Source organism: Eptesicus fuscus, chromosome 16, assembly GCF_027574615.1.
Source record: "Eptesicus fuscus isolate TK198812 chromosome 16, DD_ASM_mEF_20220401, whole genome shotgun sequence".
Classification (NCBI taxonomy): Eukaryota; Metazoa; Chordata; class Mammalia; order Chiroptera; family Vespertilionidae; genus Eptesicus; species Eptesicus fuscus.
Genome location: NC_072488.1, coordinates 10,649,266 through 10,672,976, shown reverse-complemented (window position 1 = coordinate 10,672,976; position 23,711 = coordinate 10,649,266). Strand labels below are relative to the sequence as shown.

At 56.3% G+C, this 23,711-nt stretch overlaps 1 protein-coding gene across 1 annotated transcript in view; it reads left to right on the top strand.

Moving 5' to 3' along the window:
• Window positions 1–12,857, top strand: part of DNMT3A (DNA methyltransferase 3 alpha) — a 38,442-nt gene extending 25,585 nt beyond the window's left edge. Inside the window, exons 5-20 of the mRNA XM_054728274.1 lie at window positions 96–254; window positions 655–762; window positions 1,009–1,165; window positions 1,478–1,627; window positions 1,733–1,777; window positions 2,490–2,569; window positions 3,029–3,141; window positions 3,272–3,455; window positions 3,709–3,793; window positions 5,791–5,936; window positions 6,704–6,794; window positions 6,981–7,129; window positions 8,071–8,156; window positions 10,071–10,140; window positions 10,841–10,959; window positions 11,713–12,857. Coding sequence (XP_054584249.1) covers window positions 96–254; window positions 655–762; window positions 1,009–1,165; window positions 1,478–1,627; window positions 1,733–1,777; window positions 2,490–2,569; window positions 3,029–3,141; window positions 3,272–3,455; window positions 3,709–3,793; window positions 5,791–5,936; window positions 6,704–6,794; window positions 6,981–7,129; window positions 8,071–8,156; window positions 10,071–10,140; window positions 10,841–10,959; window positions 11,713–11,854 — 1,884 coding nt within the window. The 3' untranslated portion in view covers window positions 11,855–12,857. The remainder of the gene's footprint in view (window positions 1–95; window positions 255–654; window positions 763–1,008; window positions 1,166–1,477; window positions 1,628–1,732; window positions 1,778–2,489; window positions 2,570–3,028; window positions 3,142–3,271; window positions 3,456–3,708; window positions 3,794–5,790; window positions 5,937–6,703; window positions 6,795–6,980; window positions 7,130–8,070; window positions 8,157–10,070; window positions 10,141–10,840; window positions 10,960–11,712) is intronic.
• Window positions 12,858–23,711: the final 10,854 nt, after the last annotated feature.

Below are 23,711 nucleotides of genomic sequence, written 5' to 3'. Positions count from 1 at the left end.
CCCTCAGAGGCCCAGGGCTGGGGTTGCCGTGGGGGGGTGCGGGTGGCAGGGCCTCGTGACTGCTGTGTAATGACTTCTGCTCCTTGGGGATCCAGGACGGCCGGGGCTTTGGCATTGGGGAGCTGGTGTGGGGGAAACTGCGGGGCTTCTCCTGGTGGCCAGGCCGCATTGTGTCTTGGTGGATGACGGGCCGGAGTCGAGCAGCTGAAGGCACCCGCTGGGTCATGTGGTTCGGAGACGGCAAGTTCTCAGTGGTGAGTTACACGGGGTTTGGCGGTAGTCTGGGGGAGGGTGGGGTCTCGGTCCCAAGGCCTACGGTTTTGGCTGGGGCATGGTCTGGAGTTGGGTGGTAGGAGTGGGCTCTGCTTGCCCCCACTCTGCGTGTGTGGTAATGGAAGCCCAGGAGGTCATTAGGTTGCGCTGGTGCCTCACCGCTAGGATGCCTGCCGAGTCAAGTCTTTGCCTTCTGGGAGCCCTTTCCCCAGAATCCCTCCCACTTGCCTTCAGGTCCTTTGCATCGCGCAGTTATTTATTGAGGCAGCTGGTCCTCTCAAGCACAGGGGCCAGTCCTGATGCCTCCTTGCCTGTTGCTAGGCAGGTGGTGGGGCTTGATGAGTGTGGGAGGAAAAATGAGGGCCGTGGTCGTCCCCCCAGGTGTGCGTTGAAAAGCTGATGCCGCTGAGCTCCTTCTGCAGCGCTTTCCACCAGGCCACCTACAACAAGCAGCCCATGTACCGCAAAGCCATCTACGAAGTGCTGCAGGTGAGCGCCCTCCGGGGGTTCGGACCGCTATTGGCCCAGAAGCCGAAATGTCGATGCTAGGCCTGGGCAGGGGGTCCGCCTGCCAGGCCCGTGGACTCCTTTTTTCCCCGTCTCACTCGCTTCCTTTCTGCACTCTTCAGGCGTTCTCCTCCAGTCCTCCCCTTCCTTGCACCTCCTCCCACCTTCTCTACTGGGAGTCTGCCCTCCGGCCTGTCCCTCCAACCCCCCATGCATGTTGCCCCCCAGGTGGCCAGCAGCCGAGCCGGGAAGCTGTTCCCAGCGTGCCATGACAGCGATGAGAGCGACACTGCCAAGGCCGTGGAGGTGCAGAACAAGCAGATGATCGAATGGGCCCTTGGCGGGTTCCAGCCCTCTGGCCCCAAGGGCCTGGAACCACCAGAAGGTAAACGCGGGGGCCCAGCCTAGCCTCCTGGACCCCTGCCAGCCAGGCCTGGGGAAGCCATGCTTCGGGAGGGCTGCCAAGGCCTCCGTCCATGGGCCACGGTCTCCCTCCCCGGGGGTCGGGTAGGGCAGTACTGCTCTGGGACTCAGGATAGCTTGCTCCCCATTGGCCTGCTGGCACCAGAGAGCTGAGAGCAAGGAACACGTCGGGGACCAGGCTGCACCCCATTATGGGTGGAATGGGGGAAGAGAGGGAGCTGGGATTCCTTGTCAGTTGGGCACCGTGACCTTATTCCCTGCTTTTGCCATCCAGAGGAGAAGAACCCCTACAAAGAAGTTTACACAGACATGTGGGTTGAACCCGAGGCAGCTGCCTACGCACCGCCCCCACCAGCCAAAAAGCCCCGGAAGAGCACAACCGAGAAGCCCAAGGTCAAGGAGATTATCGACGAACGCACAAGAGGTAGTTAGCCTGGCTCTGGAGAGAGTGGCGTGGCGAGGCTGGCATTCAGAGGAGTGGGCGAGGCCCTCTCGCCTCCTCTGATGCTGGGCTTCCCTCCCTCCGCAGAGCGGCTGGTGTACGAGGTGCGGCAGAAGTGCCGGAACATCGAGGGTGAGTCCAATGGAGCACTGGACGCTGACTCCCCGGGACGGGCAGGTGGGCTGGCTCCCAGTGGGCTGCCTGGGGCAGAGGCATGGCTCCTGAGAAAGGTGTGCATGACGTGGAACATCAGTCCTCAGTCACAGGGTCAGCCTGCATGTGTCCCCACCTCCAGCCTGCGTCACACACACATCTGTCTGTGGTGCCATGATCTGACTGACCTGTCAATGGTGTCGGCTGGTATTAGGATCGGTGACACTCCAGTGGGTCCCAGAGGGTAGCCCCTCTTGTATTTGATTGAATTTGCCTGAACCTGACCCTTTGGCCTTAACATCTCTCATCACCTTCTCTCATCCAGTGGTCATTAGCATCCCAAGTCTGTCTCCCTTGGCCTAGTGATGGTGTGTCACGCTCAGGTCCCTCAGGCCTGGGGAGGATGGGGGCAGGGGCCCAGGACATAAAGACTGCCAAGGACCACCTCCAGACCCAGGGGCAGGGCCCTGTTCTCCTTGGTGGGTTCCTGTCTCTGTCAGATGCCACTCCTGGATGGTGGCATCGATGCTCTGAGAGAGGACAGGGCTTCTGAAATTGGGGCCACAGTGCCTCCTTGTTGCCTGAGGCAGCTCCAGCATGTCCCCTTTTTGTAGCTTTTTTGGAGCTGGCTTTGGTCCAAGGCAAGAGGGGGCCCTGCAGTGCCGCTCACTCTGCTTTCTCTGCTTCCCAGACATTTGCATCTCGTGTGGGAGCCTCAACGTCACCCTGGAACACCCTCTCTTCATCGGAGGAATGTGCCAAAACTGCAAGGTAGGTTGTTGAGGATGCCACCTCCTGACCTCTGGCCTGACGGTGACCCCCGCGTTAGCTGTGGAAGCAGCAAGTTCTGATAAAACAGACCTTTGGCTTCAAGTGTTTGACTTGCCATTCTTTTTCCTCCTGCAAGTTTTCCCCCTGTAAAACCCCTCCTGGTCCCCAGATGTGGACTCAGCGTCACAGTCACTAGTGAAGCGGGGAGGACCAGCTGGCTGGCGGGTGGGTTGCTGCGCCCTCAGGGGAAGAGCTAGGGGCAAAGGGTGCCGCTCCCGCCCCAGCCTTCGCCCAGGCCTCCTTGCTACTGTCCACTGCTGGGGTCAGGAGACCTGCTGGCCCCTTCGCTGATCTGTGGTTTAGGCCAGACCCCGGTTGGATGGGTGGCAGGGTCATGTCTCCAGGGCTGAGTCGGGGTTCCCGGGCTGGCGGAGGGTGTGACTGCCACCTGCCCTCTAGAACTGCTTCCTGGAGTGCGCGTACCAGTACGATGACGACGGCTACCAGTCCTACTGCACCATCTGCTGTGGGGGGCGCGAGGTGCTCATGTGCGGGAACAACAACTGCTGCAGGTGAGGGGCCCCCGCCTTGGCCCGCCCTCCTTGGTGGGGGCTGGGGCTCCCACTGCCCACCTGCCCAGCCATGCTCCATCCAGGACCGGCCTGGCGCTGGGCGTCCCACTGCTACACTGGGCCTCCTCAGGTGCTTTTGCGTGGAGTGCGTGGATCTCTTGGTGGGGCCCGGCGCCGCCCAGGCAGCCATCAAAGAAGACCCTTGGAACTGCTACATGTGCGGGCACAAGGGCACCTACGGGCTGTTGCGGCGGCGGGACGACTGGCCCTCGCGGCTGCAGATGTTCTTCGCCAATAACCACGACCAGGAATTTGTGAGTGCTGGCTGGGCCTGCTCTGGAACCCTTTGCACCCACTCCCGCCTGCCGGGGCTGGAGGGCGGACCCAGCTGAAGCCATGGTGCCTCAGTTGGTCGTGGGGCCGGGCGATGAACAGGGGTGCCCGAGCCACGCGCTGGCTGTGAGGGGTCAGAAAGCCGATGGATCACGCTCACGGTGGGCTGGGAGGGCGTGCGGGGCCGGGGAACACCCCCGGGCGCTCACCTGGCCTGCTGTGCTCACTGCCTAGGACCCTCCGAAGGTTTACCCACCTGTCCCAGCCGAGAAGAGGAAGCCCATCCGGGTGCTGTCTCTGTTTGACGGAATTGCTACAGGTGAGAGCAGCACGGGTCCGAGCGGGGCTGCACCCTCCTCCTGGGACGGGCAGCCCTGTTTGGGAATGCGTGTCTTCAACTCGGACAAAACCACAGTTCGTGAGCATCACCGCTGCTAAAGCATTACCCCCGAAGGGACACCGTTCAATGGGAAGTGAAATAAGTGGCAAACCAGCATGTTGGGCGGGGACTTGTCTTAATGGGCGGAGCTTCCCAGCAGAGGGTGGAGCGACTGAGATTATTGACAGACGGCGACCAACACAAAAACATGGCACTTGTGTTGTGTTTTCATTTTAAGTCGCAGTAAAAACACAAACTCTGTGAGCGAGAGCAGAGAATATTTAAACGGCCCATAAGCCTATGATTAGTGTTTTGGTGAAGGGGGTTTTAGATTTCTGTGTGTGTGTTTATGTAATCACACATAGATAAAACAGGGACGGTGAGAGGTAACTTGCCTTTTCATTTGCGACGTTATGATGACTTTCTCATGTCCATCAGTATAGAACTACATTCTTCATTTGTAAGAGCCGCATAGGATGCCATTGCGGGACAGCACCATAATTATTTAATCCCGTGCTGTGACAGGCCTCCCCACACACTCGTTATATACTTTAACCATGATCTTTTAGGGAGAGCTGGGTCTCTGCGGGTACTGTTTTCTTCCCGTGGTTCTTGACCTTGCCAGGCAGCCCTTGTGGAAGGTGGCACTGATGCTCTCCCCCTCGGGCTGCTCCCGGGCCGGGCTCCTCCGTCCTTCAGAAAGGAGTCACTCTCCTCGAACTTGCCTTCATGTGACCCGAGGGAGATGGACAGTCCCAGCCCCGGGACCTTGGCCAGAGGGCAGCGTAGGGATGGCACCCAGGCAGGACGTTTGTCTGATGTTCTCATCTCGGTGCCCATGTTCTGTGAACCTAGAGAGGCTCGTGTGCGGCTGTGGTTTCGCAGGTTAGACCCTCGAGGCCTCCTCAGACCCTGTGGCACCTCAAGAGGCTGTCAAAGCCCCTCGGTGTGGGGTCTGTTGGGCGCATGGGAAAGAAAGGGCAGCACAGTAGCCCCTTTCTCCTGAAGCTGCGGGGTCTGTTCTCACGGTTTCCGTGCCTTAATTCAGCAAGCACCGGTGAGGGGTCGTGGTGAGGAAGTACCTGTAGTGAGTTCAGGAGGAAACGCTTGGATGAGACCTCATACTCTTACTCTGTCTTTTTTTTTTTTTTTTAATATATTTTATTGATTTTTTTTTTTACAGAGAGGAAGTGAGAGGGATAGAGAGCTAGAAACATCGATGAGAGAGAAACATCGACCAGCTGCCTCCTGCACAACCCCCACCGGGGATGTGCTCGCAACCAATGCGCATGCCCTTGACCGGAATCGAACCTGGGACCCCTCAATCCGCAGACAGACACTCTATCCACTGAGCCAAACCGGTCTCGGCTCTTACTCTGTCTTAAAGACATTTGTAGCCCGAGAGAAAAGCTGAATGAGGAATACTCCCTGCTCTAACGAGGTGGAGAGGGGCGCGGAGTGCTGGGGGCTTACAGAGGAGGGGAGGGAGTTCGGGGAGGGGAGGGCGTTGCTAAAACATTTTTAGAGCAGGTAGCATTTATGTTGGGTTTTGAAGGATGGGGGAGAGTTGCAGCAGGATGTGTTGTTTGGGGGAAAGGAGCGATAAGGAAGGAAGGGCCAGTGTGTGAAAGATGGAGAAGCAGCAAAGAGGCGGCCACCAAAACTCAGCTGCTGTTCTCCCTGGATCCTGAAACCGCCTCCTGGCCGGTTGGTCTGTCCTGGCCTTGACCCCCTTTGAAGTAGATCGAGCTAGACATGAAGCAGCCTCGATGTCTTTGTCGTTGGTGTTCAGTTGGTTCGGGGGATTTAAGGCAGCTTCCTGGGCAGGGGAGGGCTCAGGCCATCGCTGACGCGTGTGTCCGGCTGGCCGGAGGGCTCCCGGCACAGACCTGCTGCCGGAGGTGACCGGTGACCCTGCTCTTCTCCGGCTGGCGCAGGGCTCCTGGTGCTGAAGGACCTGGGCATTCAGGTGGACCGCTACATCGCCTCGGAGGTGTGCGAGGACTCCATCACGGTGGGCATGGTGCGGCACCAGGGGAAGATCATGTACGTCGGGGACGTCCGCAGCGTCACGCAGAAGCATGTATGTCAGTGCTGGGGTCCCGTCCCGCCTTCTCTGCATCTCAACACTCAGCACCAACCCTCTTTCGTTTTGTTCATTTATTTTCCTTTCCATGTTTCTCCCAGCCTCTCTTCCTTCCCTCTTCCATTTTCCCCCTCGTCGTGAGGCCGACGGGCAGAGGGAAATGGGAATTTGGGGCTCAGGCTGCGCTCTGGCTAATTTCAGGGCCCGTTTTAGTTGAGCGCTTAGGATGGTGGTGAGGTGCCTGTCCCCATACTTCCGGCGGCAGCTTGACCAGCCTCCGTTTCTCAGGGTGCCCGCGGGGTCTTGACTAAGTCCCCCTCTGCCCTTCTGGTGTCTGTGTCTGCCCCCGAGACTGTGGGCCCTCAGGAATCCCGAAGGGCATGCAGACGGCCCGGACACCCTGCCCAAAGCGCGCAGAGCACAGAGCGCCTTCACGCTCAGCCTTCTCGCGAGGGGCTGCCTCCCCTGCTGGGAACACTGGCTTCCCTGCTGGCCTCAGAGGGTCCAGTTCCGCCCCTTCACTTTATTGTGGAGGAACCTGAGCCCGGAGGGCCTCGCTGACTGGCCCATGGCGGCACAGAGTACGTGTGCATGTGCGTAGTACATGTGTGTGAATGTGCGCAGGTGGGGAGTGTACCAAGCAGCCGGGTCTCCTCTCCCCGTGTCCAAGTACTTTTTTTTGCCACATTCACAGATAATCTCTCTCTTCCTTTCTGCCTCTGTCTCTGGACAGTAAGCCCATTACGTTCCCTTTATCCGCTCAGATCCAGGAGTGGGGCCCGTTCGACCTGGTGATTGGGGGCAGTCCGTGCAATGACCTCTCCATCGTCAACCCTGCCCGCAAGGGACTCTACGGTAGGTGCTGTGCTCGCCCGGCCGCCTTCTCGGCTGGGGCTTCTGCATGTAGGTTTCCTACTTGGTCATTTCTGCCCTGGGACGGCTACTCCCCACGGCCCTGCCCTCCCTTCCCCGCCCCGTGCCCTAGCCACACCACTGTCTCTGCAGACAGCCCAGCTGACGGCTTTCTCTCCCGCCTCCCAGAGGGCACCGGCCGGCTCTTCTTTGAGTTCTACCGCCTCCTGCACGACGCGCGGCCCAAGGAGGGAGATGACCGCCCCTTCTTCTGGCTCTTTGAGAACGTGGTGGCCATGGGCGTTAGTGACAAGAGGGACATCTCGCGATTTCTCGAGGTATAGCCAGCCCCCTTGGTTTGGCCGGCTCACTCGTGGCTTCTGCCTTGGACGGCCGCTTTACCCGTCTCCTGTGCATCGCGCAGCTGGGGGCTGGGGACTTGTGCTTTGCAAAGGGCCCGTTTGGGAAGCTTGGGGCTTCCCGGGGAGATGGGGAGGAAGCATCGTTAGAGGCCCGCCCCGAAAGAACTCCGGATCTCTCTCTCGGGGGAGGTACACGGCTTAGGACTTGAAGGACCTGAGTGTAAAGAGGGTCGGGGGGCCCCACTCCCGGGGTTGGGTTCTGTGTGGTGTTTCACGGGGGCGGGGGGCGGATCCTAAGAGATGCCAAAATCGATGGTTCAGCCTCGCTCCTCAGCAGCCGGGACAGATGCTCTGTGACACCCGGGAAGGAAACAGGACCTGTGTCATAGCGTGGGTCCGGCTCGGCTCTGAGCCCGGTGTGAGCCGTGCACAGAGGGCTTCTGCGCAGAGGCCGCCTCGGGGGCGGGCGGCCCAGGAGCCCAAGCCCACGCTCCCGGCCTCAGGGTGCTGTTCTGTCACTGCCAGTTGTCTGTCTGGCTCACGGTCAGGGTGTTCAGCAAACGTATGCACCGTTGCTGGAACGTTCTCTCACCAAGCCCCATTGGCCACGTGTGATACTTAAATACACGTTAAAATCCCTCGGTCACACTCCCCTCATTTCAGGCGCTCATTAGCCACCCGCGGCGGGAGGGGAGGGACTGCTGGTGAGCAGTGCACACGGAGGCCATTGCCATCGTCACAGAATGTCCCGCTGGTGTGTGCTGGCCTCTGAGGTTCCAGTAAGAGCCGGTGGGACGGGCTACGTCTCCTTCTGGCTTTCCCGGTGGCTTCAGGCCGCCCCAGCGTGCGGCCTCCTCAGCGTCCTGGCACCGTTTCCTAGTCCTCTCTCGCTCATCGTTAACTCTCCTGTTTTATAGTCCAACCCTGTGATGATTGATGCCAAAGAAGTGTCAGCTGCACACAGGGCCCGCTACTTCTGGGGGAACCTTCCTGGTATGAACAGGTTGGTGAGCGCGCCCGGGCCGGGGATGGCTGCGGGTTGGTGTCTGCAGGCAGGACAGCCCGGAGAGGGGGCTTCTCGGGCCAGCTCCGGCCTGCTCTGGAGGGAGGGGCGTCAGGGGAGAGAACATACTTGCCTGAGAAGCCAACACCGAGCGGTGGGAAATGGGACCTTTAAAAGGGCACCCCCTTTCCGCACAGGGGGAACCAGCATGCTGCGAGGCGAGTGCTGGTTCTCCATTGGCGATGTCTGTAGAGTCAGCTGGCCCTTGGTCTGAGGTCAAGTCATGGAGAAAGGGGCTGGGATGGGAAGGAGGTGCCCACGCCCAACCATGTGCTGGTCCAGGGAGGGAGTCTGGAAGCAGCTCCATGCAGGTTTGAAGCCCCCACCTCACTGTCCACACTCAGTTGGCTTCAGGTCTTTTGCTGGAAGGATGCTCTTCATTAGGTCACACAGATAGGTTTTAATATCCAGGAATGAGGAAAATTTCATTTCTTCTGTGCAATAATTGCACTATAAAAAGGGCCTGTGAGGAGAGGAATTCTGGTTGAAAGCAGTTGAAAAGCAGCGTGAGGTCCACCCATGCCAGACACCTATTATGGAGGGAAGTATTTTCCAGAACGTTTTGAGTGTGGATTTTAAGCCTCCCGGAGAATACTTGTAAATTGGAAACATCGTTTGATCTGGCCTCAGCTGTGTAATCTCCCTCTCTGTCATTTGCATGAAGTTGTAGGAACTTCCTCAGTCCCATCCCTGTTCAGCAAGGCTGCTGTCTTTTGCAAGGGCTTGTTGATGGGGAGGAGATGGGCCAGTGAGGTAGCTGATCTGAAAACTTTCGAGTGTCCCCCTAAATTTCCCAGGATGGATGTGTGCGTTGGGAAAATGGACAGGACTGTACAGTCTAGCATTTTCATGAAGCTACACACCTTGATCCGAGGGAATTATTCCCACCTGTTTCTTCCAACTCTAAAATTCTAGAACTCTGAGCTTCCAGGAGGAGCAGGGAGACCAGGTGGGACCAGGTAGAGATGTGCACGTGTGTGTGTGCATGTGTGCGTGCGTGTGCATGCATAAACTGAGAAGAGCCTGGAGGTGCGATTGGATGCGGGTCCCTGTGTGCGTGCGTGTGCGTGTGTGTGTGTGTGCGCGCGCGTGTACGTGTGCATGCATAAACTGAGAAGAGCCTGGAGGTGCGATTGGATGCGGGTCCCTGTGTGCGTGCGTGTGCGTGTGTGTGTGTGTGCGCGCGCGTGTACGTGTGCATGCATAAACTGAGGAGAGCCTGGAGGTGCGATTGGATGCGGGTCCCTGTGGTTCCTGCACGGAGATGGTGACTTCTCAGTGAAGCCTTCATTAAGTATTTCTAAATGTCAGAAAAGGCCTGTGCTGGAGGCGGTGTCCGTGATCGGTCTGCCCTCCGGGAAGTCGCAGAAAGTCAGTCTTCAGGGGACTGTGCAGAATTTGTCTTTTTAACTCGCATTTAAGGTGCACAGTTTAATGAATTTCATCCCGTGTGCACACCCATGTAACTCCATAATCAAGATGCACAGCATTCTGTCACCCCCAGAGCCTGCTTTGTTGGGTACCTTTAAAACTCAGTTAAAATGACTCATATAAAAATAAAAACATTTGGGTTTTTCCCTTTCTGGGCAGGTGTGACCTGCTTATTTGTAGTTTGAGACCACTTTTGAATTGACCTTTTAAGGGTTAATACCTGGTGGATTTGTGTCCCGTGGGTGGCTGCAGTGTGTGTATATTTTCTGAGGAGGCGGGGTTTGAAGGGCTTACAGCAAGGTGGGAGACAGGACCCCCTTTTGCTCACCTGTGTGAGTCAGATGGCTGCTGGGTCAGCACAGCCGGGTGTGTCCCTGCCCATCTCCTGGATTCCGTTGTCACCTTCTCTTCTCTGCTTCCTAGGCCGTTGGCATCCACTGTGAATGATAAGCTGGAGCTGCAGGAGTGTCTGGAGCATGGCAGAATAGCCAAGGTTAGCCCGCGTCAGCGCCCTCTGCTGGGCGGTAGGGAGAAGGGCAGAGGGCGGAATGCGGTAGAGCAGCCACCAGGGCTGTGAGCCTGCCCTCTAGGGCTCTGGGTGCAGCTAGCCTGGGGGATGCGATTTAGGGGTGATACGGGGTCATTCATGCAGTTGGCCTGAGGGGAGGATCTAGAGGAAGGTCTAGAAGGCAGAGAGAGAGAGATCAGAAGTCATTGCCGGCCTGTCCTATGCCAAGGTCCCTAGTTCTGCAAGGGCGCTTACATTTTTGGGCCAGGACCTATTGCGGGAGTTTCCACAGCAGAGACTCTCCTGTGACGTGGAAGCTCCATTTCTCTCTGTAGAAATCTCCCCGAGTGAGTGCACCAGGCCTCAGGGTCCCTGAGAGCAGGGGCCAGCAATGGTGTATCTTGAGCCGGAGTAATTTGGCATCTTTTTGCCTGCAAGTCACTACACTTGCGAAAGAAGCCATTCTTGGAGGACTTAGGAAGGACAGTGGCTCCAGCTGCTATGTCTCAAGCCCTTGGCCAGCAGGATTGGACTGAGGATGGTGGGGCGACCGCAGAGCAGGAGGAAGAGCAAGGCGGCGGGGTCTGCAGAGGCCCGTGTTGGCCAGTCCCTGGCAAGCACCTGGCACACGTGGCAGATGCATGACCAGCAAATGAGTGCTCATTCCTCTTTGCTCGTCTTCTAGTTCAGCAAAGTGAGGACCATTACCACGAGGTCGAACTCCATAAAGCAGGGCAAAGACCAGCATTTCCCCGTCTTCATGAATGAGAAAGAGGACATCTTATGGTGCACTGAAATGGAAAGGTAGCCAAGGCCCGGGCTGGGGTCGCGGGGCTGGGTCGCGGGGCCGTCCTTGCGGGAGGGGTCCCCGTCTCCCCCGGCCAGGCTGGCGTCTTGCACAGATGCCACGTGAGCAGTGGGTACCCAGGCATTTCCTGACGTGGCCGATTCCTGGGGATGGTCCCACAGCGAGGCATCTGGGAATCAGTCCACGGGGCCTTGGGTCCCGGGGGTCCTGCTGAGCTCCAGGAAACACGGCAGCTCAGGAGCATCTTATCTCGTGCTGCTCCTTTAGGTGGGTCACGAACCAGGGCAGCACAGGACCAGGGGGGCCTTCCCGCCTGAACCCCCTGATTTGGTGCAAACTGGACTCGGGGACTAGATTACCTCTGCGTTCTCAGTGTCGCTGCCACTTAGCCAACCAGACAGACCACTCACACAAACCACAGGCCAGCGGGAACTCCTGGAGGGTGTGGAGTCCGGCGAGAGTTCTCCTCCCCCTTGGGGGGAAGGTATTAGGGATGGACAGTCATTACTTTCAGACTTCAGATACCCACTGTCGATCTACAATCCCAGGTGCCGCCTGTCCTGGAGGTGTTTTTCAGAAATACTAACTCTGCTCCTACTGTGTAGTAAATCTCTAGGCCACAGTTCTCTAGCTTCAAGTCCACAGAAGGCAGCGGGCTGCCCGAGTCTTGAACCGGTGACAGAGGAGCGAAGATTCCCCCAGAACCCCCCGCGCCCGCGCTCACCCTGCCCTCTGCCTTTTCTCCCCAGGGTGTTTGGCTTCCCTGTCCACTATACCGACGTCTCCAACATGAGCCGCTTGGCGAGGCAGAGACTGCTGGGCCGGTCGTGGAGCGTGCCGGTCATCCGCCACCTCTTCGCTCCGCTGAAGGAGTATTTTGCTTGTGTGTAAGGGACATGAGGGCAAACTGAGGTAGTTAAACAAACAAACAAAAAAAAACACACAAAAAAACACACACAACAAAACACAAAGAACATGAGGATGGAGAGAAGTATCAGCACCCAGAAGAGAAACAGGAATTTAAGACAAAAACCAGAGGCGGAAACACCGGAGGGCCTGGCCTGGTGGAAAGGGTTGGACATCATCTCCTGATTTTTCAATGTTAATCTTTAGTCCTATTTAACAAACATCAAGTTCCCTCTCCCCCTCTCCCCCCTTTATTTGGTCTAATCTTTTGTTCTCTACTCTTTTCAGAGGGGTTTTCTGTTCGTTTGGGTTTTTGTTTCTTGCTGTGACTGAAACAAGAGGATTTATTGCAGCAAAAATTAATAACAAAACATAGTAAACGATACCTTGCCGAGAGGAAAGATAAGAGAGAAGGAAAAAAGGAAATTCTATGGAAATCTATATATCGGTATTGGATTTTTTTTTTTTTTTTTTTTTTTACTATATATCTTTTTGTTGTTGTCTCTAGCCTGATCAGATAGGAGCACAAGCAGGGGACGGGAAGTAGAGACACTCAGGAGGCCGAAACCCCTCCCAGCCCCTGAGCTGTCCTGCCAGCACCATTCCTGGTCATGCAAAGCAGAACCCAACTAGCAGCAGGGAGACGAGGCCACCACGAGACCCTTTTATACAGTATTTCAGGTGCCTACCACACAGGAAACCTTGAAGAAAACCAGTTTCTAGAAGCCGCTGTTACCTCTTGTTTACAGTTTATATATATATGATAGATATGAGCTCTATATATAAAAGGTACTGTTAACTACTGTACAACCTGACTTCATAATGGTGCTTTCAAACAGCGAGATGAGTAAAAACATCAGCTTCCATGTTGCCTTATGCGCAAAGGGTTTTAATCAAGGGTGGAGAGAGGGAGAAGGTCAATCACCATCCAGGTGGCTTTTCCCCTGGGTGTGCCACGGGGTGAAGGACAATTGGGGAACAGCTCTTCCCTGCTTCTCCCTGCCAAAAAGGGGGGAGGGGGGGTGAGACGAGGTGGTCAGGACCGTGGACAGCTGAGAGCGGGATTCATCCAGGATCACGCAATAACCTTTTGATTTTTTTTTTTTTCTCCAAAAAGGAGACTCCCTCAGCAAGAAGGCAGGATAAGGGGGTCTTCATTCCAAGTTTCTCACATTAGCCGCTTTGAGGGCTCCTTGTGGTGGGATCAGAACTGATCCAGAGTGTGGGAAAGTGACCGTTAAAAACCCCACCTGGAGCGAATAAAAAAACATACAAAACGTACTGGTGCTTTCCTGTCTAAAGTCGCCTTTTGTGTGTTCTTTTATGAGGCCCCACCACCCACCCTCTGTGCACAAGGTGGGCCCTGGCCCTGGAACGCGATGTTTTTGGTCATCTCCAAAGGCTGCAGTTTTATACTGGGAGGCTGACGACACCTTCTGTTCTAATTATTCTTATGGTTCTGGTTATAATTATGTTTGTTTTCGGATTTTTCTGTTAAGAACACAAAAACCCAACCCCCCTCCCCTTTAAGGTTTCAAACCAAGGTGCGGGGAACAGGGTGCTTCTGAGCTAGGGGTGGCCCTGGTGCCCTGGCTCCCCACCTCTCGGGCCAGGTGGGCCACCAGGCGCAGCGACAGGTGGGCGGCCCGGGAGTCCCCCCAGGCCGGCCGGCCCTCCGGTGCGTCCCTCTTCTCTTCTACTTCCCCTCCTCTGGAGTCGTGTGTGTCAGGGCTGGAGGGAGGGCCGGCGTCTCTCCCGTGCGTGTGACTGGAGTGGTGTGTACTTCTTTTCTAGTGCTTTGGTCTGGTGACGGCTGTGCTCGTACCCGAGTCGGCAGCACCCGGAGCCCCAAGTGCACAACACTTGGTTCCACTTCCTACCGAGGCGAGCAGCCTGGTGTTGGCGGTAGGCGGGACGCCAGGGGCGGCTCCAGGGTGAGGGCCCAATGGGCAGATGCTTGCCTGGATAGATGGGGTGTAGATATGTGGCATATAGAGATATATATTTTATAATGGGAGGGGGGATGGCACCTCCTGGGACCGGCAGGGCTGGGAGGTGTGCTGTCAAGCACATGGTCCCAAGTTCGCATCCCTAGAAATGGCCTATGGTGATAGGCACTATATAAATAGATAGGGTCACGTATAAGAAATATTATGGAGTGGGGAGCGGGGGAAGGGGGGCTCAGGATGCTGAGCCTCGGGTCCCGCTGCAGACATAAGCCCCACACCGATCAATCCCACGCGCATACACAGGAACATTTCTGTCCCGATGCAGAACAGATGCACTCACCGCCAGGGAGCACCCCGCCGCTCCCCCAGGAGTCAGGACTGTGTGGAGTCGGCCCTGCAGCTCTTTACCTCTGTTGCCCTGATTGCAGGTAGACTGTCAATCCCAGAAGTTGCTCGGTGCTGAAGGCAGGAAAAGGAGGAGGTTTTATTTTAGCAGGTGCTCTCCTCTAGCAGGTAGCGTTCTCTCTCTTTTGCCCCTGGTGATGTCAAAAGACTCTTCTGTTAGCAACTGTGATACTGACCTGCAACTCTAGGCACCAGTAAAGTCAGCCCTCAACTCCCCCTACCTATTCTCCCCTCACCAAAATACAATTCACATCCAGGTCTGTCTTGGCCAAGGGGCTTCCATTAAAAAAAAAAAAGTAAAAAATGGGACAGTGAACCTCATGTTTTGATTAAAGCAAATTAGTAATTTGGTGACTAAATTAAACCAAGGCTTTGAATCCCTTGCTCATGGCTCAGGAGTAAGCTCACCGCCCCGGTAGCCAGCGTCCTGCTCCTTTTAGGGGTGCGTAGTTCTGGACCCCAATCGACTCATTTCCTTGTCAGATTGGCTTTGAAGATCACACCCAGTTGCATCCCGCCAGCTCGGTGGCGATGGTGGGCCCCCAGGGGGCTGGGGTGGCCAGGAGGGGCTGCCTCTGCCCCTCCCTCTCTGGAGTCCCTGTACCTGACTGGTGCTCACGCGTCCCCTCGCGCTCCAGCCGGCTCCCTCTGCACCTGGAGACCACCAGCGCCACGAGGAGGGCTGGGGGAGGAGGGCTGTCTCGGCAGCCCAAGGTGCTCCCTCCCCCGCTGGCCGGCGCTAGGTCTTCCCAGCCCCCAGGGGCAGGACCGGCGGCCTTGCTCTGCAAACACAGCAGCATTTCGGGTGCTCCTGGGCCTTGGTCCGCGGCTCCCGTGGAGGCGTTTGCCTTTCCCAGTGGCCCAGGCTGCACCAAGGGGCGGTGTGGGAAGAAGCTTGGAAGCCAAGGGTGTGGCCAGCCCCAGGACCAGCGGCCAGCCCGCCTGCTCAGGGAGGTGCGCTGTGCTGACCCTTAGAGCGCTTGTTCCTCCCGGCGGGGCCACCTGACGAGGCCCGAGGGTGGACCCGGCGCCCCTCGCAGGGATGAGAGTTCATCACCAGCCAACCTGTGGGCTCCGTCCCACGGCAGAACTTGGTGGGTGCAGCGGACCCTGGGGACATGCCCCCTGGGCCATGCCCGGATGCTCTTACTCCACTTCCACCCATAGGGGGGCTTCTGGGGACGGGGGAGCTGTGCTCCAACGGGCCGGGCCGGCCGAGGATTAAGTGGGGTCATGACCCTTGCTGTGGATGAGGCTGAGGGTGGAGGCAGTGGAGCAGGAGACACCAAAAAGGCCTAGGGAAGATTCTGGAGTGTGTCCCCCGTGGCATTTTCTTTCTAAAGGGCAGGCCCGTTGACCCCTGGCAGCCAGGGCTTCTAGAGACGGAGGGTGATGCCTCCCTCCTGACTGTGGGTGCCAAGTGGAGTGTGATGCCAGAGGTCTGGGGAGGTAGCCGCAGCTCGGGCCAGGGCCCCAGAGCCCTTGGTCGAGGCCTGAGGAGGAAGCTAGTCTCCAGCAGGCAGTGCTGAGCCCCGGGGGGCCCGGGCTGGCTGGTGCTGCCCCTTCCCCCTGGAACCGGCTGGGGAACTGGGAGCCGCGGGTGAGGATTTGCAGTTGGCAGGTGCCATTGGTGTGTGACTCCCCGTTTCCTGTTCAGACCCCAGAACCTTCTTGCTGTTGGACATCCTGTTAGCAGAGCTCACAGGAGAGCATCCAGGGCCCCGGGCTTTGGGGACAGGCCTGGGAGTGGTTGGCTGTTGGCGATGCCCGTGTGCTTTCTGGCGGGTGGCTAAGGGGCCGGTCAGGACAGGCAGAGCCAGTGGGAAGACGGTTGGACATTGGCGTGGTCTGACGAAGGGCTGGCCCCCTGCTCTTCCCGCTTAGCTGGCACTTCCGGGGACGCCCGGGTGGGGGTAGCCCCGTCTCCACACAGGAGGGTCCGGGGCAGGAGCAGGAAGGACAGTTCGGCGGGGCGCTCTGGGAAAGGCCGTAGGAAAAGGAACCGGGCGTCCTCCCAGCTGTGACTGTAGAAGGAGACGTGGCGTGGATCCGGGAGGGGGTGGTGAACGCCTGTCACCTCCCTGCTCGGGGCAGAGGCGCGGTGGCCCTGGTATCTCTCAGGTGTCGTTTTCGGGGAGCGTCCAGGAGCCCCCTGGAGCTGTGGGCCAGGGCCCTGGGGCCTGCCTGGCTCTGAGGCCCGCGGAGGGCAGGCGGCTCCTTTGTCAGGGGAGCAGCAGGGCCAAGGTTTCGGTGAGAACGGAGTTTCTAGCCAGGCCCCGTTTTGGTCTGAGTTTGGCATCTGCGGTCCAGTCTGGTTGCTCCCAGGCCTTGTGATCAGAGGTGACCCCGGAGGTGTCCCGCCCTCCAGCAGGACGCAGCGGAGCCCCTCCCCCGCCCCGGGGGAAGGGGTGTGTGTGGAGAGGCAGGGACGAAGGACTAGGGTGTGGAGGGTCTGGGAAGAGAGGGCGTAGATGAGGATGGACTCCCCTGTCGGGCAGAAGCTCTCGAATCTTTACATCTCGAAGGAAAGGAAGGCGGGGTCCCTGGGAAGCAGGGCAGCCCGCCCCGCACCTGAGTCTGGCAGAGACCTAGCCGAGGCGGCCTCTGGTCGGCGACCTCTTGCTCATGGCTGACCCTGGGCAGTGGAGTTTGGGGGAGGACACATACCAGGTCTTACGCAGCGAGGACAAGGATGGAAGGCCCCTCTTCTAGCTGTGACTGGCTAACTTGCCCGAACGGAGGCCCAAGGACCCCTGAAACTGGAAATCTCCCGCCGCGTGCTCCCTCGAGGGGCGCGGGAGGGCGGCTTTCTCAAACCCCCGTCCGGTGGCCTCCAGCCCCGAGCCTGACTGAGGGCATGAGCAGGGATCCAAAGCCTCACCTTGGTCCCATTCCACATCACAGACTGATTCGGTCGCACAGCCCTAGAATCCGACAAACGAACCACCCCCACCACAAAAAAGAAAAATGCCGAAATTCCTTAGAATACGCAGAGGGAGGAGGTGACTCAACAAGGTGCTAAAAACATTTTATTAAAAATATATATTGTTAAATTAAGTCTGCTGTCTGGACAATGACTGTTTGTTTTGTTTTCTTGTAGTGAAGTTTAAAAGAGACTATTATTTTACTCTGATATATTATTATTAAAAAGGCATTTTAACTTTGTACTTGAAAACTAAATGAGCGATTTCATGTGTTTTAGCTGAGGCATTGAAGTAGCGGGTGCTTACTTATTTGTGGGAAATCATGTATCCATACTGAGGAGTGAACTCCGTAGCTGACTTGGTAATAACTTCCCCTGTTACAGACGACTTCGCTTTGGCCCCAGTGGCAGAGCACTGTCACTCCACATTCCACGCAGCTCAATGCAGGACCTCCTCCCCTCCCCGGCCCTCCCTCCCCCCCCCCCCCCCCGCCCCGGCCCCCGCCTGCCCTTTCTCTTCAGTTCCTCTCTTCTCCTTTTATTCTTTTCCTCCTGGTTCCAGCATCCTTTCACCACTGTATTTTTTTTTTTTTTTAGGGTTGCTTCTCTATTTATTGACAATAATAATGTACATTTCACAGTCTGGTTCTGGGACGTCCGGGTGGGGCGTGTGCGAGGGGCCCGAGCGGGTCCCCAGCCCGGCCGCCAGGGTCCCGTTGTATCTCTGTGTGTGATGCTCGTGACATAGCTGTTTATGAAATAATTAAAGAGGTCAATGCGTACAGCCGATGTAGAAAGTCTGTCAGTTCCGCCTTCATCACATTTTTTTTTTTTGTGCCCAGAAGAATATAATAAAGCTCCTTTCTAATGTACTTGTGCTGGAGAACACTTGAATAAATGGACTGTTTTTGTGCAAAAAGAAAAAACGGTAAAAGCACCGCAATAATGTCCTTTTGTCTCGCGTCTCCTTCCCCCTGGCGTGGCTGCTCGCAGCAGCCTTCCCCGGAGGGCTGACCACCAGCTCTGGGGCCAGACGAGGCGGGTCCTCTTTAAAACTCCTCCTGCCTGGACGTTCACAAGGGACAGTGTGGCTGACTCGAAGCTCAGAGATGAGTTCTAGGGAGACACGTTTGCTGGGAAGTCCAATTCTGTCCTGGGCCGAGCGACAGTTTTTCAGACCGGAGAGGGGCTCTGTGCCCGGGTCTCGGTCAGAGGAGCCGGAGGGCTTTTGGTCGCCCCAACACACGAGGGCGTCCACGGGGAGAGCAGCCGGGCGGTGGACAGTCTGGGCTGTGCAAGGGACCCCGGAACGGAGAGGCATTTGGCCTGAAGGAAGGATCGAGAGGTGTTTGCAGACACCGCCAGGGCCAGCCCGAGGGCGGGGACTATCCGGGGAGTTGCCTGAGGCCGCCCGTCTGCAGAAACTGGCCCATTCCGCCCTGCATCAGGAAGGTTCTTTTTCACCCCTGGCCAAGGGGGCCAGGGCCTGCCCCGAGTGCATTAAGCCCTGGACAGCCATTTGGGGGTACTGCTGGCCTTGCTCAAGGCCCCGAGTCTGGGTTCCCCTCACTGCCCGGGTACTTAGGGTTTCAAGAGCCAGTCCGTACACACTGTCTCCTTCGTCCTCATGAGCCTGCCTGCCCGTCCCGGGTTCCCTTCCCCACCGTCCAAGAGGAGTGCGAACGCATGTCGACGTGGGGCCCTTCCCACCACATCTCCACTCTGAGTCCCCGGGCGTGCCGTGCTGTCTGTCTGTCCCCTCCGTGCCAAGCAGGGTCGGCCAGTCGTTTCTTCCCCGAACGGAGGAGGGTCAGTCGAGGTTTCTTCGCTATGTTCGATTTGGGGGAGGTTCAGGGCTGCACCGTTTTGCTGGCCGCTTTGAAAGACATTCAAAGGGAAATTTTGAGGGGGAAAAAAATAACAGGCTTTTTTCATGGGCATTTTTCTTGACAAAATTGTAAATGTACATTTAACTTTCATCGGACTTTTTCCTTAATATTTTTCAGTGTTGATGTAGAATTTTTTTTTTAATGTCTGCATGGCATTTCCTTGTTGGGTGTTTGTTTCTATATATATATGTGCATTTTATTTTAGCTATAAATAGAGCTGCAATAAATATCTTTGCGTTGGCGTTTCCCCCTATATTTTGTATTTTTTTTTTCCTGAAGACACATTCCCAGAAGTGAGACGTAGCGGGGCAAAGAAGATGAACAAGTTAGTTGGTTCCTGACACATTTGCCTGACTTCCTCCCTCCCTGTGGTCAAAACAGATAGTTTCTCTTCAGGTCTGAGACTCTCCGTTCAGAAGACAAACAAACATCGTCTTTAGTTTGGTCCAACTCAGAAACATGTGTCCACCCCCGTGGGGAAGTAAAGACTTAAGGCTCTTTTGGGGGAAGCAAGAGATGGCAGCAACACCTCTTGGTCACTGAACTTGGAAAGTTAGCTCACCTGGCGCGCCTGCCTGGGGAAGCCTGGGAGGAAAGGAGTTCAGGCGGAATCTTAGAGACGCTACCTGAGGGTTAAGGAGACGTGGGTGCCCTCGAGCTACTGAGGCCAGAAACACCATCCTGTGAACTTCCCGTTTCAACAAAGTGCCGTTGATGGTGGAAGGGAAGGGTCAGGCTGGGCAGGAGCCCAGGCAGTTGTGCAGTGACCGGGTCCACAGCCCACTGAGACTGCCCAGGTGGGTCGTCCCAGCTTCCCAGCATGCCCGGGTGGGGAAGAGAGAACACACACCACCAGGACCAGGCTGGTGGGTTCAAGGGCAGCTTCCTTGGGTTCAGCAAGGTTGACTCGGTGGGTCTTGAGTGGGATCAAGGAGAGAAGGAGACAGAGCCTACTGGAGGCCAAAGCCATCCATAGCAGGGCCGTACACAGTGGGCAATTCCTGGGGGATGCGGGGAGGGGAGGAAGGGCATGTTGGAGATGGGGCCACAAAGAAGTCCCACCCAAAGGGGTTGGGGCTCCCCTGGGATGGTCTCCTGGCTTCACCCCAAAGAGCCCTTTCTCCTCCTTTCCAATACACTTTATTTTTTTAAAAATATATTTTTATTGATTTCAGAGAGGAAGGGAGAGGGAGAGGGAGAGAGAGATAGAAACATCAGTGATGAGAGAGAGTCATCGATCGGCTGCCTCCTGCACGTCCCACACTGGGGATTGAGCCTGCAACCCGGGTATGTTCCCTGACCGGGAATTGAACCGTGACCTCCTGGTTCATAGGTCAATGCTCAACCACGGAGCCATGCCGGTCATGCTCCAATACACGTTACATGGCCACAGCCCCTCAGTGGTCCCTTTTCCTTCTCTCCACGGGGATCCTGTGAGGGGTGCCGCTGGGTCGGAAGGAACATGCCTGAAGATGTGGGGCTCTGGGCCGTGGCCTCTTAGAGGTGGACAACTAAAGCAGCAATTTTCACAGCGGGGTTCAAGTCTCAGTCAGTCCTTCATGTTCAACGGAAGTCCGGGGGCCTGGCCTGTGTCAGAAGCAGGACAACAGCAGTTAGAACTCGAGGGTCCAAGTCCTGTGTGACCTGGGGCAGGTTTTAGCTACCGGTCTTGAGCCTCTGTCCTCATCGGAAACCTGGGTTTTATTTCTTAACAAGCATGTGGCCTCTGGTGCTCCCAACTCCTGCACGTGTGTGGGATCGTGGCCGGGTCTGCGGGGAGAAGGAGTCCTGTCTGCAGAGACGCCAACCCACGGCCCTTGCTGAGCTCAGGGCTTTGGCCAAAGTTGGCGAGTCTTTAGGGTTTTCTATGTACAGAATCATGTCATCTGCAAAAAGTGACACTTTCACTTCTCCACTCCCAGTTTAGTGCCTTTTATTTCTTTGCCTTGCCTGATTGCTCAGGTCAGAACTTCTAGCACCGTGTGGACTAAGCGTGCTGAGAGGGCATCCTTGTTCCTGGTCTGAGAGGGAAAGCCTCCAGCGTTTCACCATTGAGTGTGGTGTGAGCGGAGGGTCTGCCATAACTGGCCTTTATTATGTGGAGGTACTTTCCTTCTACACTGAGTGGCCAGATTATTATGATCTCTGAACGCATAATCATCGGGCCACTCAGTGTATATCCTATATAATAAAAGGCTAATATACAAATTGTCCCCTCGACCAGGAGTTCGACCAGCAGGCAGGCTGGCCAACCGCCCATGTCCCCTCCTCCTGGCCAGGCTGGCCGGACCCCATCCATGCACGAATTCATGCACCGGGCCTCTAATACACACACACACACACACACACACATACACACACACACACACACACACTGAGTGGCCCGATTATTATGCGTTCAGAGATCATCATAATTTGACCACTCAGTGTATATCCATTTTATTGAGTGTTTTAATCGTGAATGGATGCTGTGTCTCATCAAATGCTTTTTTAGCTTCATTGATAAGATCATATGATTTTTTTCTATTTTGTTAATGTGATGTGTTACATTGATCGATTTGCAAATGTCAAACCATCCTGCTGCCTCTGGGATGGACCCCACTTGATCCTGATGTATATTACCTTCTTCATGTATTACCTTGTTGTATTTCATTTGCTTGTATTTAGTTCGGGGCTTTTGCATCTGCACTCACCAGAGAGATGGGTCTGTGGTTTCCTTTGTGTGTGTTCTTTGCCAGGTTTTGGGGTGATACCTTTATTAGCCTCTTTCCTAAGCACAGACAGGCTTTTCTCCAAGGCAGCAAAAATTCTCTCCGTGCCTCGCGGCATTCAGATTTGTAGGCAAAAAACCAGGAACCCCCCTCCGGTCCCACCTACACTATGTCACCTGGGACTTGAGTGGCAGAACGCGGGGGCAGCCAAGTTCAGCGAGAGGAGCTGTCTCCTGAGCCCCCTCCCATGGGGCCTCGGGCCTCCTGGGACCTCCTTCTCCCCAGCAGGCCGAGCAGCAGAGGCGGAGCAGGTGGGGTGAGACTTTCCTGAAAACAGCCTTCGCTCTCTCTTCGGGCCCTCCTTCCAGAGCGACAGGAAGCCGTTTCTAGAACACACTGGACTCCATTCAAGTGTGATTGAAACGCGCTGCAGTCCTTGGGTGCCTGGTGGTGGGGGCGTTGGGTGACAGGCTCCCATTTCTCCAGGGCGATCGCCACCTGGGAGGCACAGCAGGGCGCTCGCTGGGCGGCTGCCCTTCCAGAGCTTTCTGAGGGCCCTGCGGCACTCTCCCGGGTGAGTGGCCGGCCGAGCCCCCGAGGCCACAGAGAAGGCCTCGGAGGGGGCCCGCCACCCTGCGGACTGCGATGGGGCCTGGGCTGGCCCAGGCATCCCCGCTGGGGGGTGTGTGTCATTTTTTATCTTATTTTTAATATTTCATTTTAATTTTTAATATTGAATATTATTTAAAATCGTCTTATTATTTTACTTTATTTTTTATTACTTTTGTTTAGCTTTGTTTTTATCTTATTTTTAAATTAACCATTTTTGCAGTTAAGATTGCCGGATAAAATACCAGATGCCTACTTAAACTTGCATTTTAGAGAAGCAGCAGATCATTCTTTAGCGCAAGTGTATCTTATTTAGTGCATCCTGTTTGGTATACGTGTGTCCCAAATATTCCATCCTGTATTTTCTTTCTTTTTTTTTTTAATATATTTTATTGATTTTTCACAGAGAGGAAGGGAGAGGGATAGAGAGTTAGAAACATCGATCAGCTGCCTCCTGCACAACCCCTACTGGGGATGTGCCCGCAGCCAAGGTACGTGCCCTTGACCGGAATCGAACCCGGGACCCTTCAGTCCGCAGGCCGATGCTCTATCTACTGAGCCAAACCAGTTTCGGCCCGTCCTGTATTTTCACTTCAATCTGCGCAGAACCCTAATGCCTCACAGAGAAATCAAGGCGGTTCGTGTCAAAGGGGAGCGGGGCAGGAGAATGAATGTCCCCCAGCGTCCCCCAGGCCCACCAAGGAGCCAGTGAGCAGAACCCAGGTACCCACCCTCCCCTTAGCAGCCGAGCATCCCCGGGGAGACAGGAGTCATCGAGGCAGCAGCCGGCATCCCTGTCCTTGTCCCCGGTGTTACTAGAAGGGAACCAACTGGCACCAGCAGAGGGAGCCAAGGCCTCTGCACACTGGATTTTTTCCCAACGACGACGGACACAACCTTTGAAAACGCCCCCCAGGCTCATATCCTGTGAGCAAGGAGCTCTGAGCCCTGAGCTCTGAGGGAGGGACCCCAGTCGGCCTCTGTGGGATCTGGGCAAGCCGCCGTCATCTCGGTTTCTCCGTTCGTGGAAATGAAGCTCATTCCTCTTCATGCTTCGAGACCCAACTCAGAGGTTGCCTCCTCTGAGAAGCCATCCCCTTTCCTGGTTGTTCTAGGACCAGTTTGCGGCTCCCTGCTCCGTGGATTTGACGCCTGCAGGTGCTGAGGGTTAGAGGAAGGCTCAGCGGGAGGGCTGGCCAGAGAAGGATCATGGGCAGGGCAAGGGGTGGGGTCCGGGGCTGGAGGGCTGGCCGGAGAAGGATCACCTCCTGTAGCTGCAAGTGCATGGGCAGGGCAAGGGGTGGGGTCCGGGGCTCAGAGACGCAGGGGAGTCTGAGCAGCCTTCCTCCTGGACCT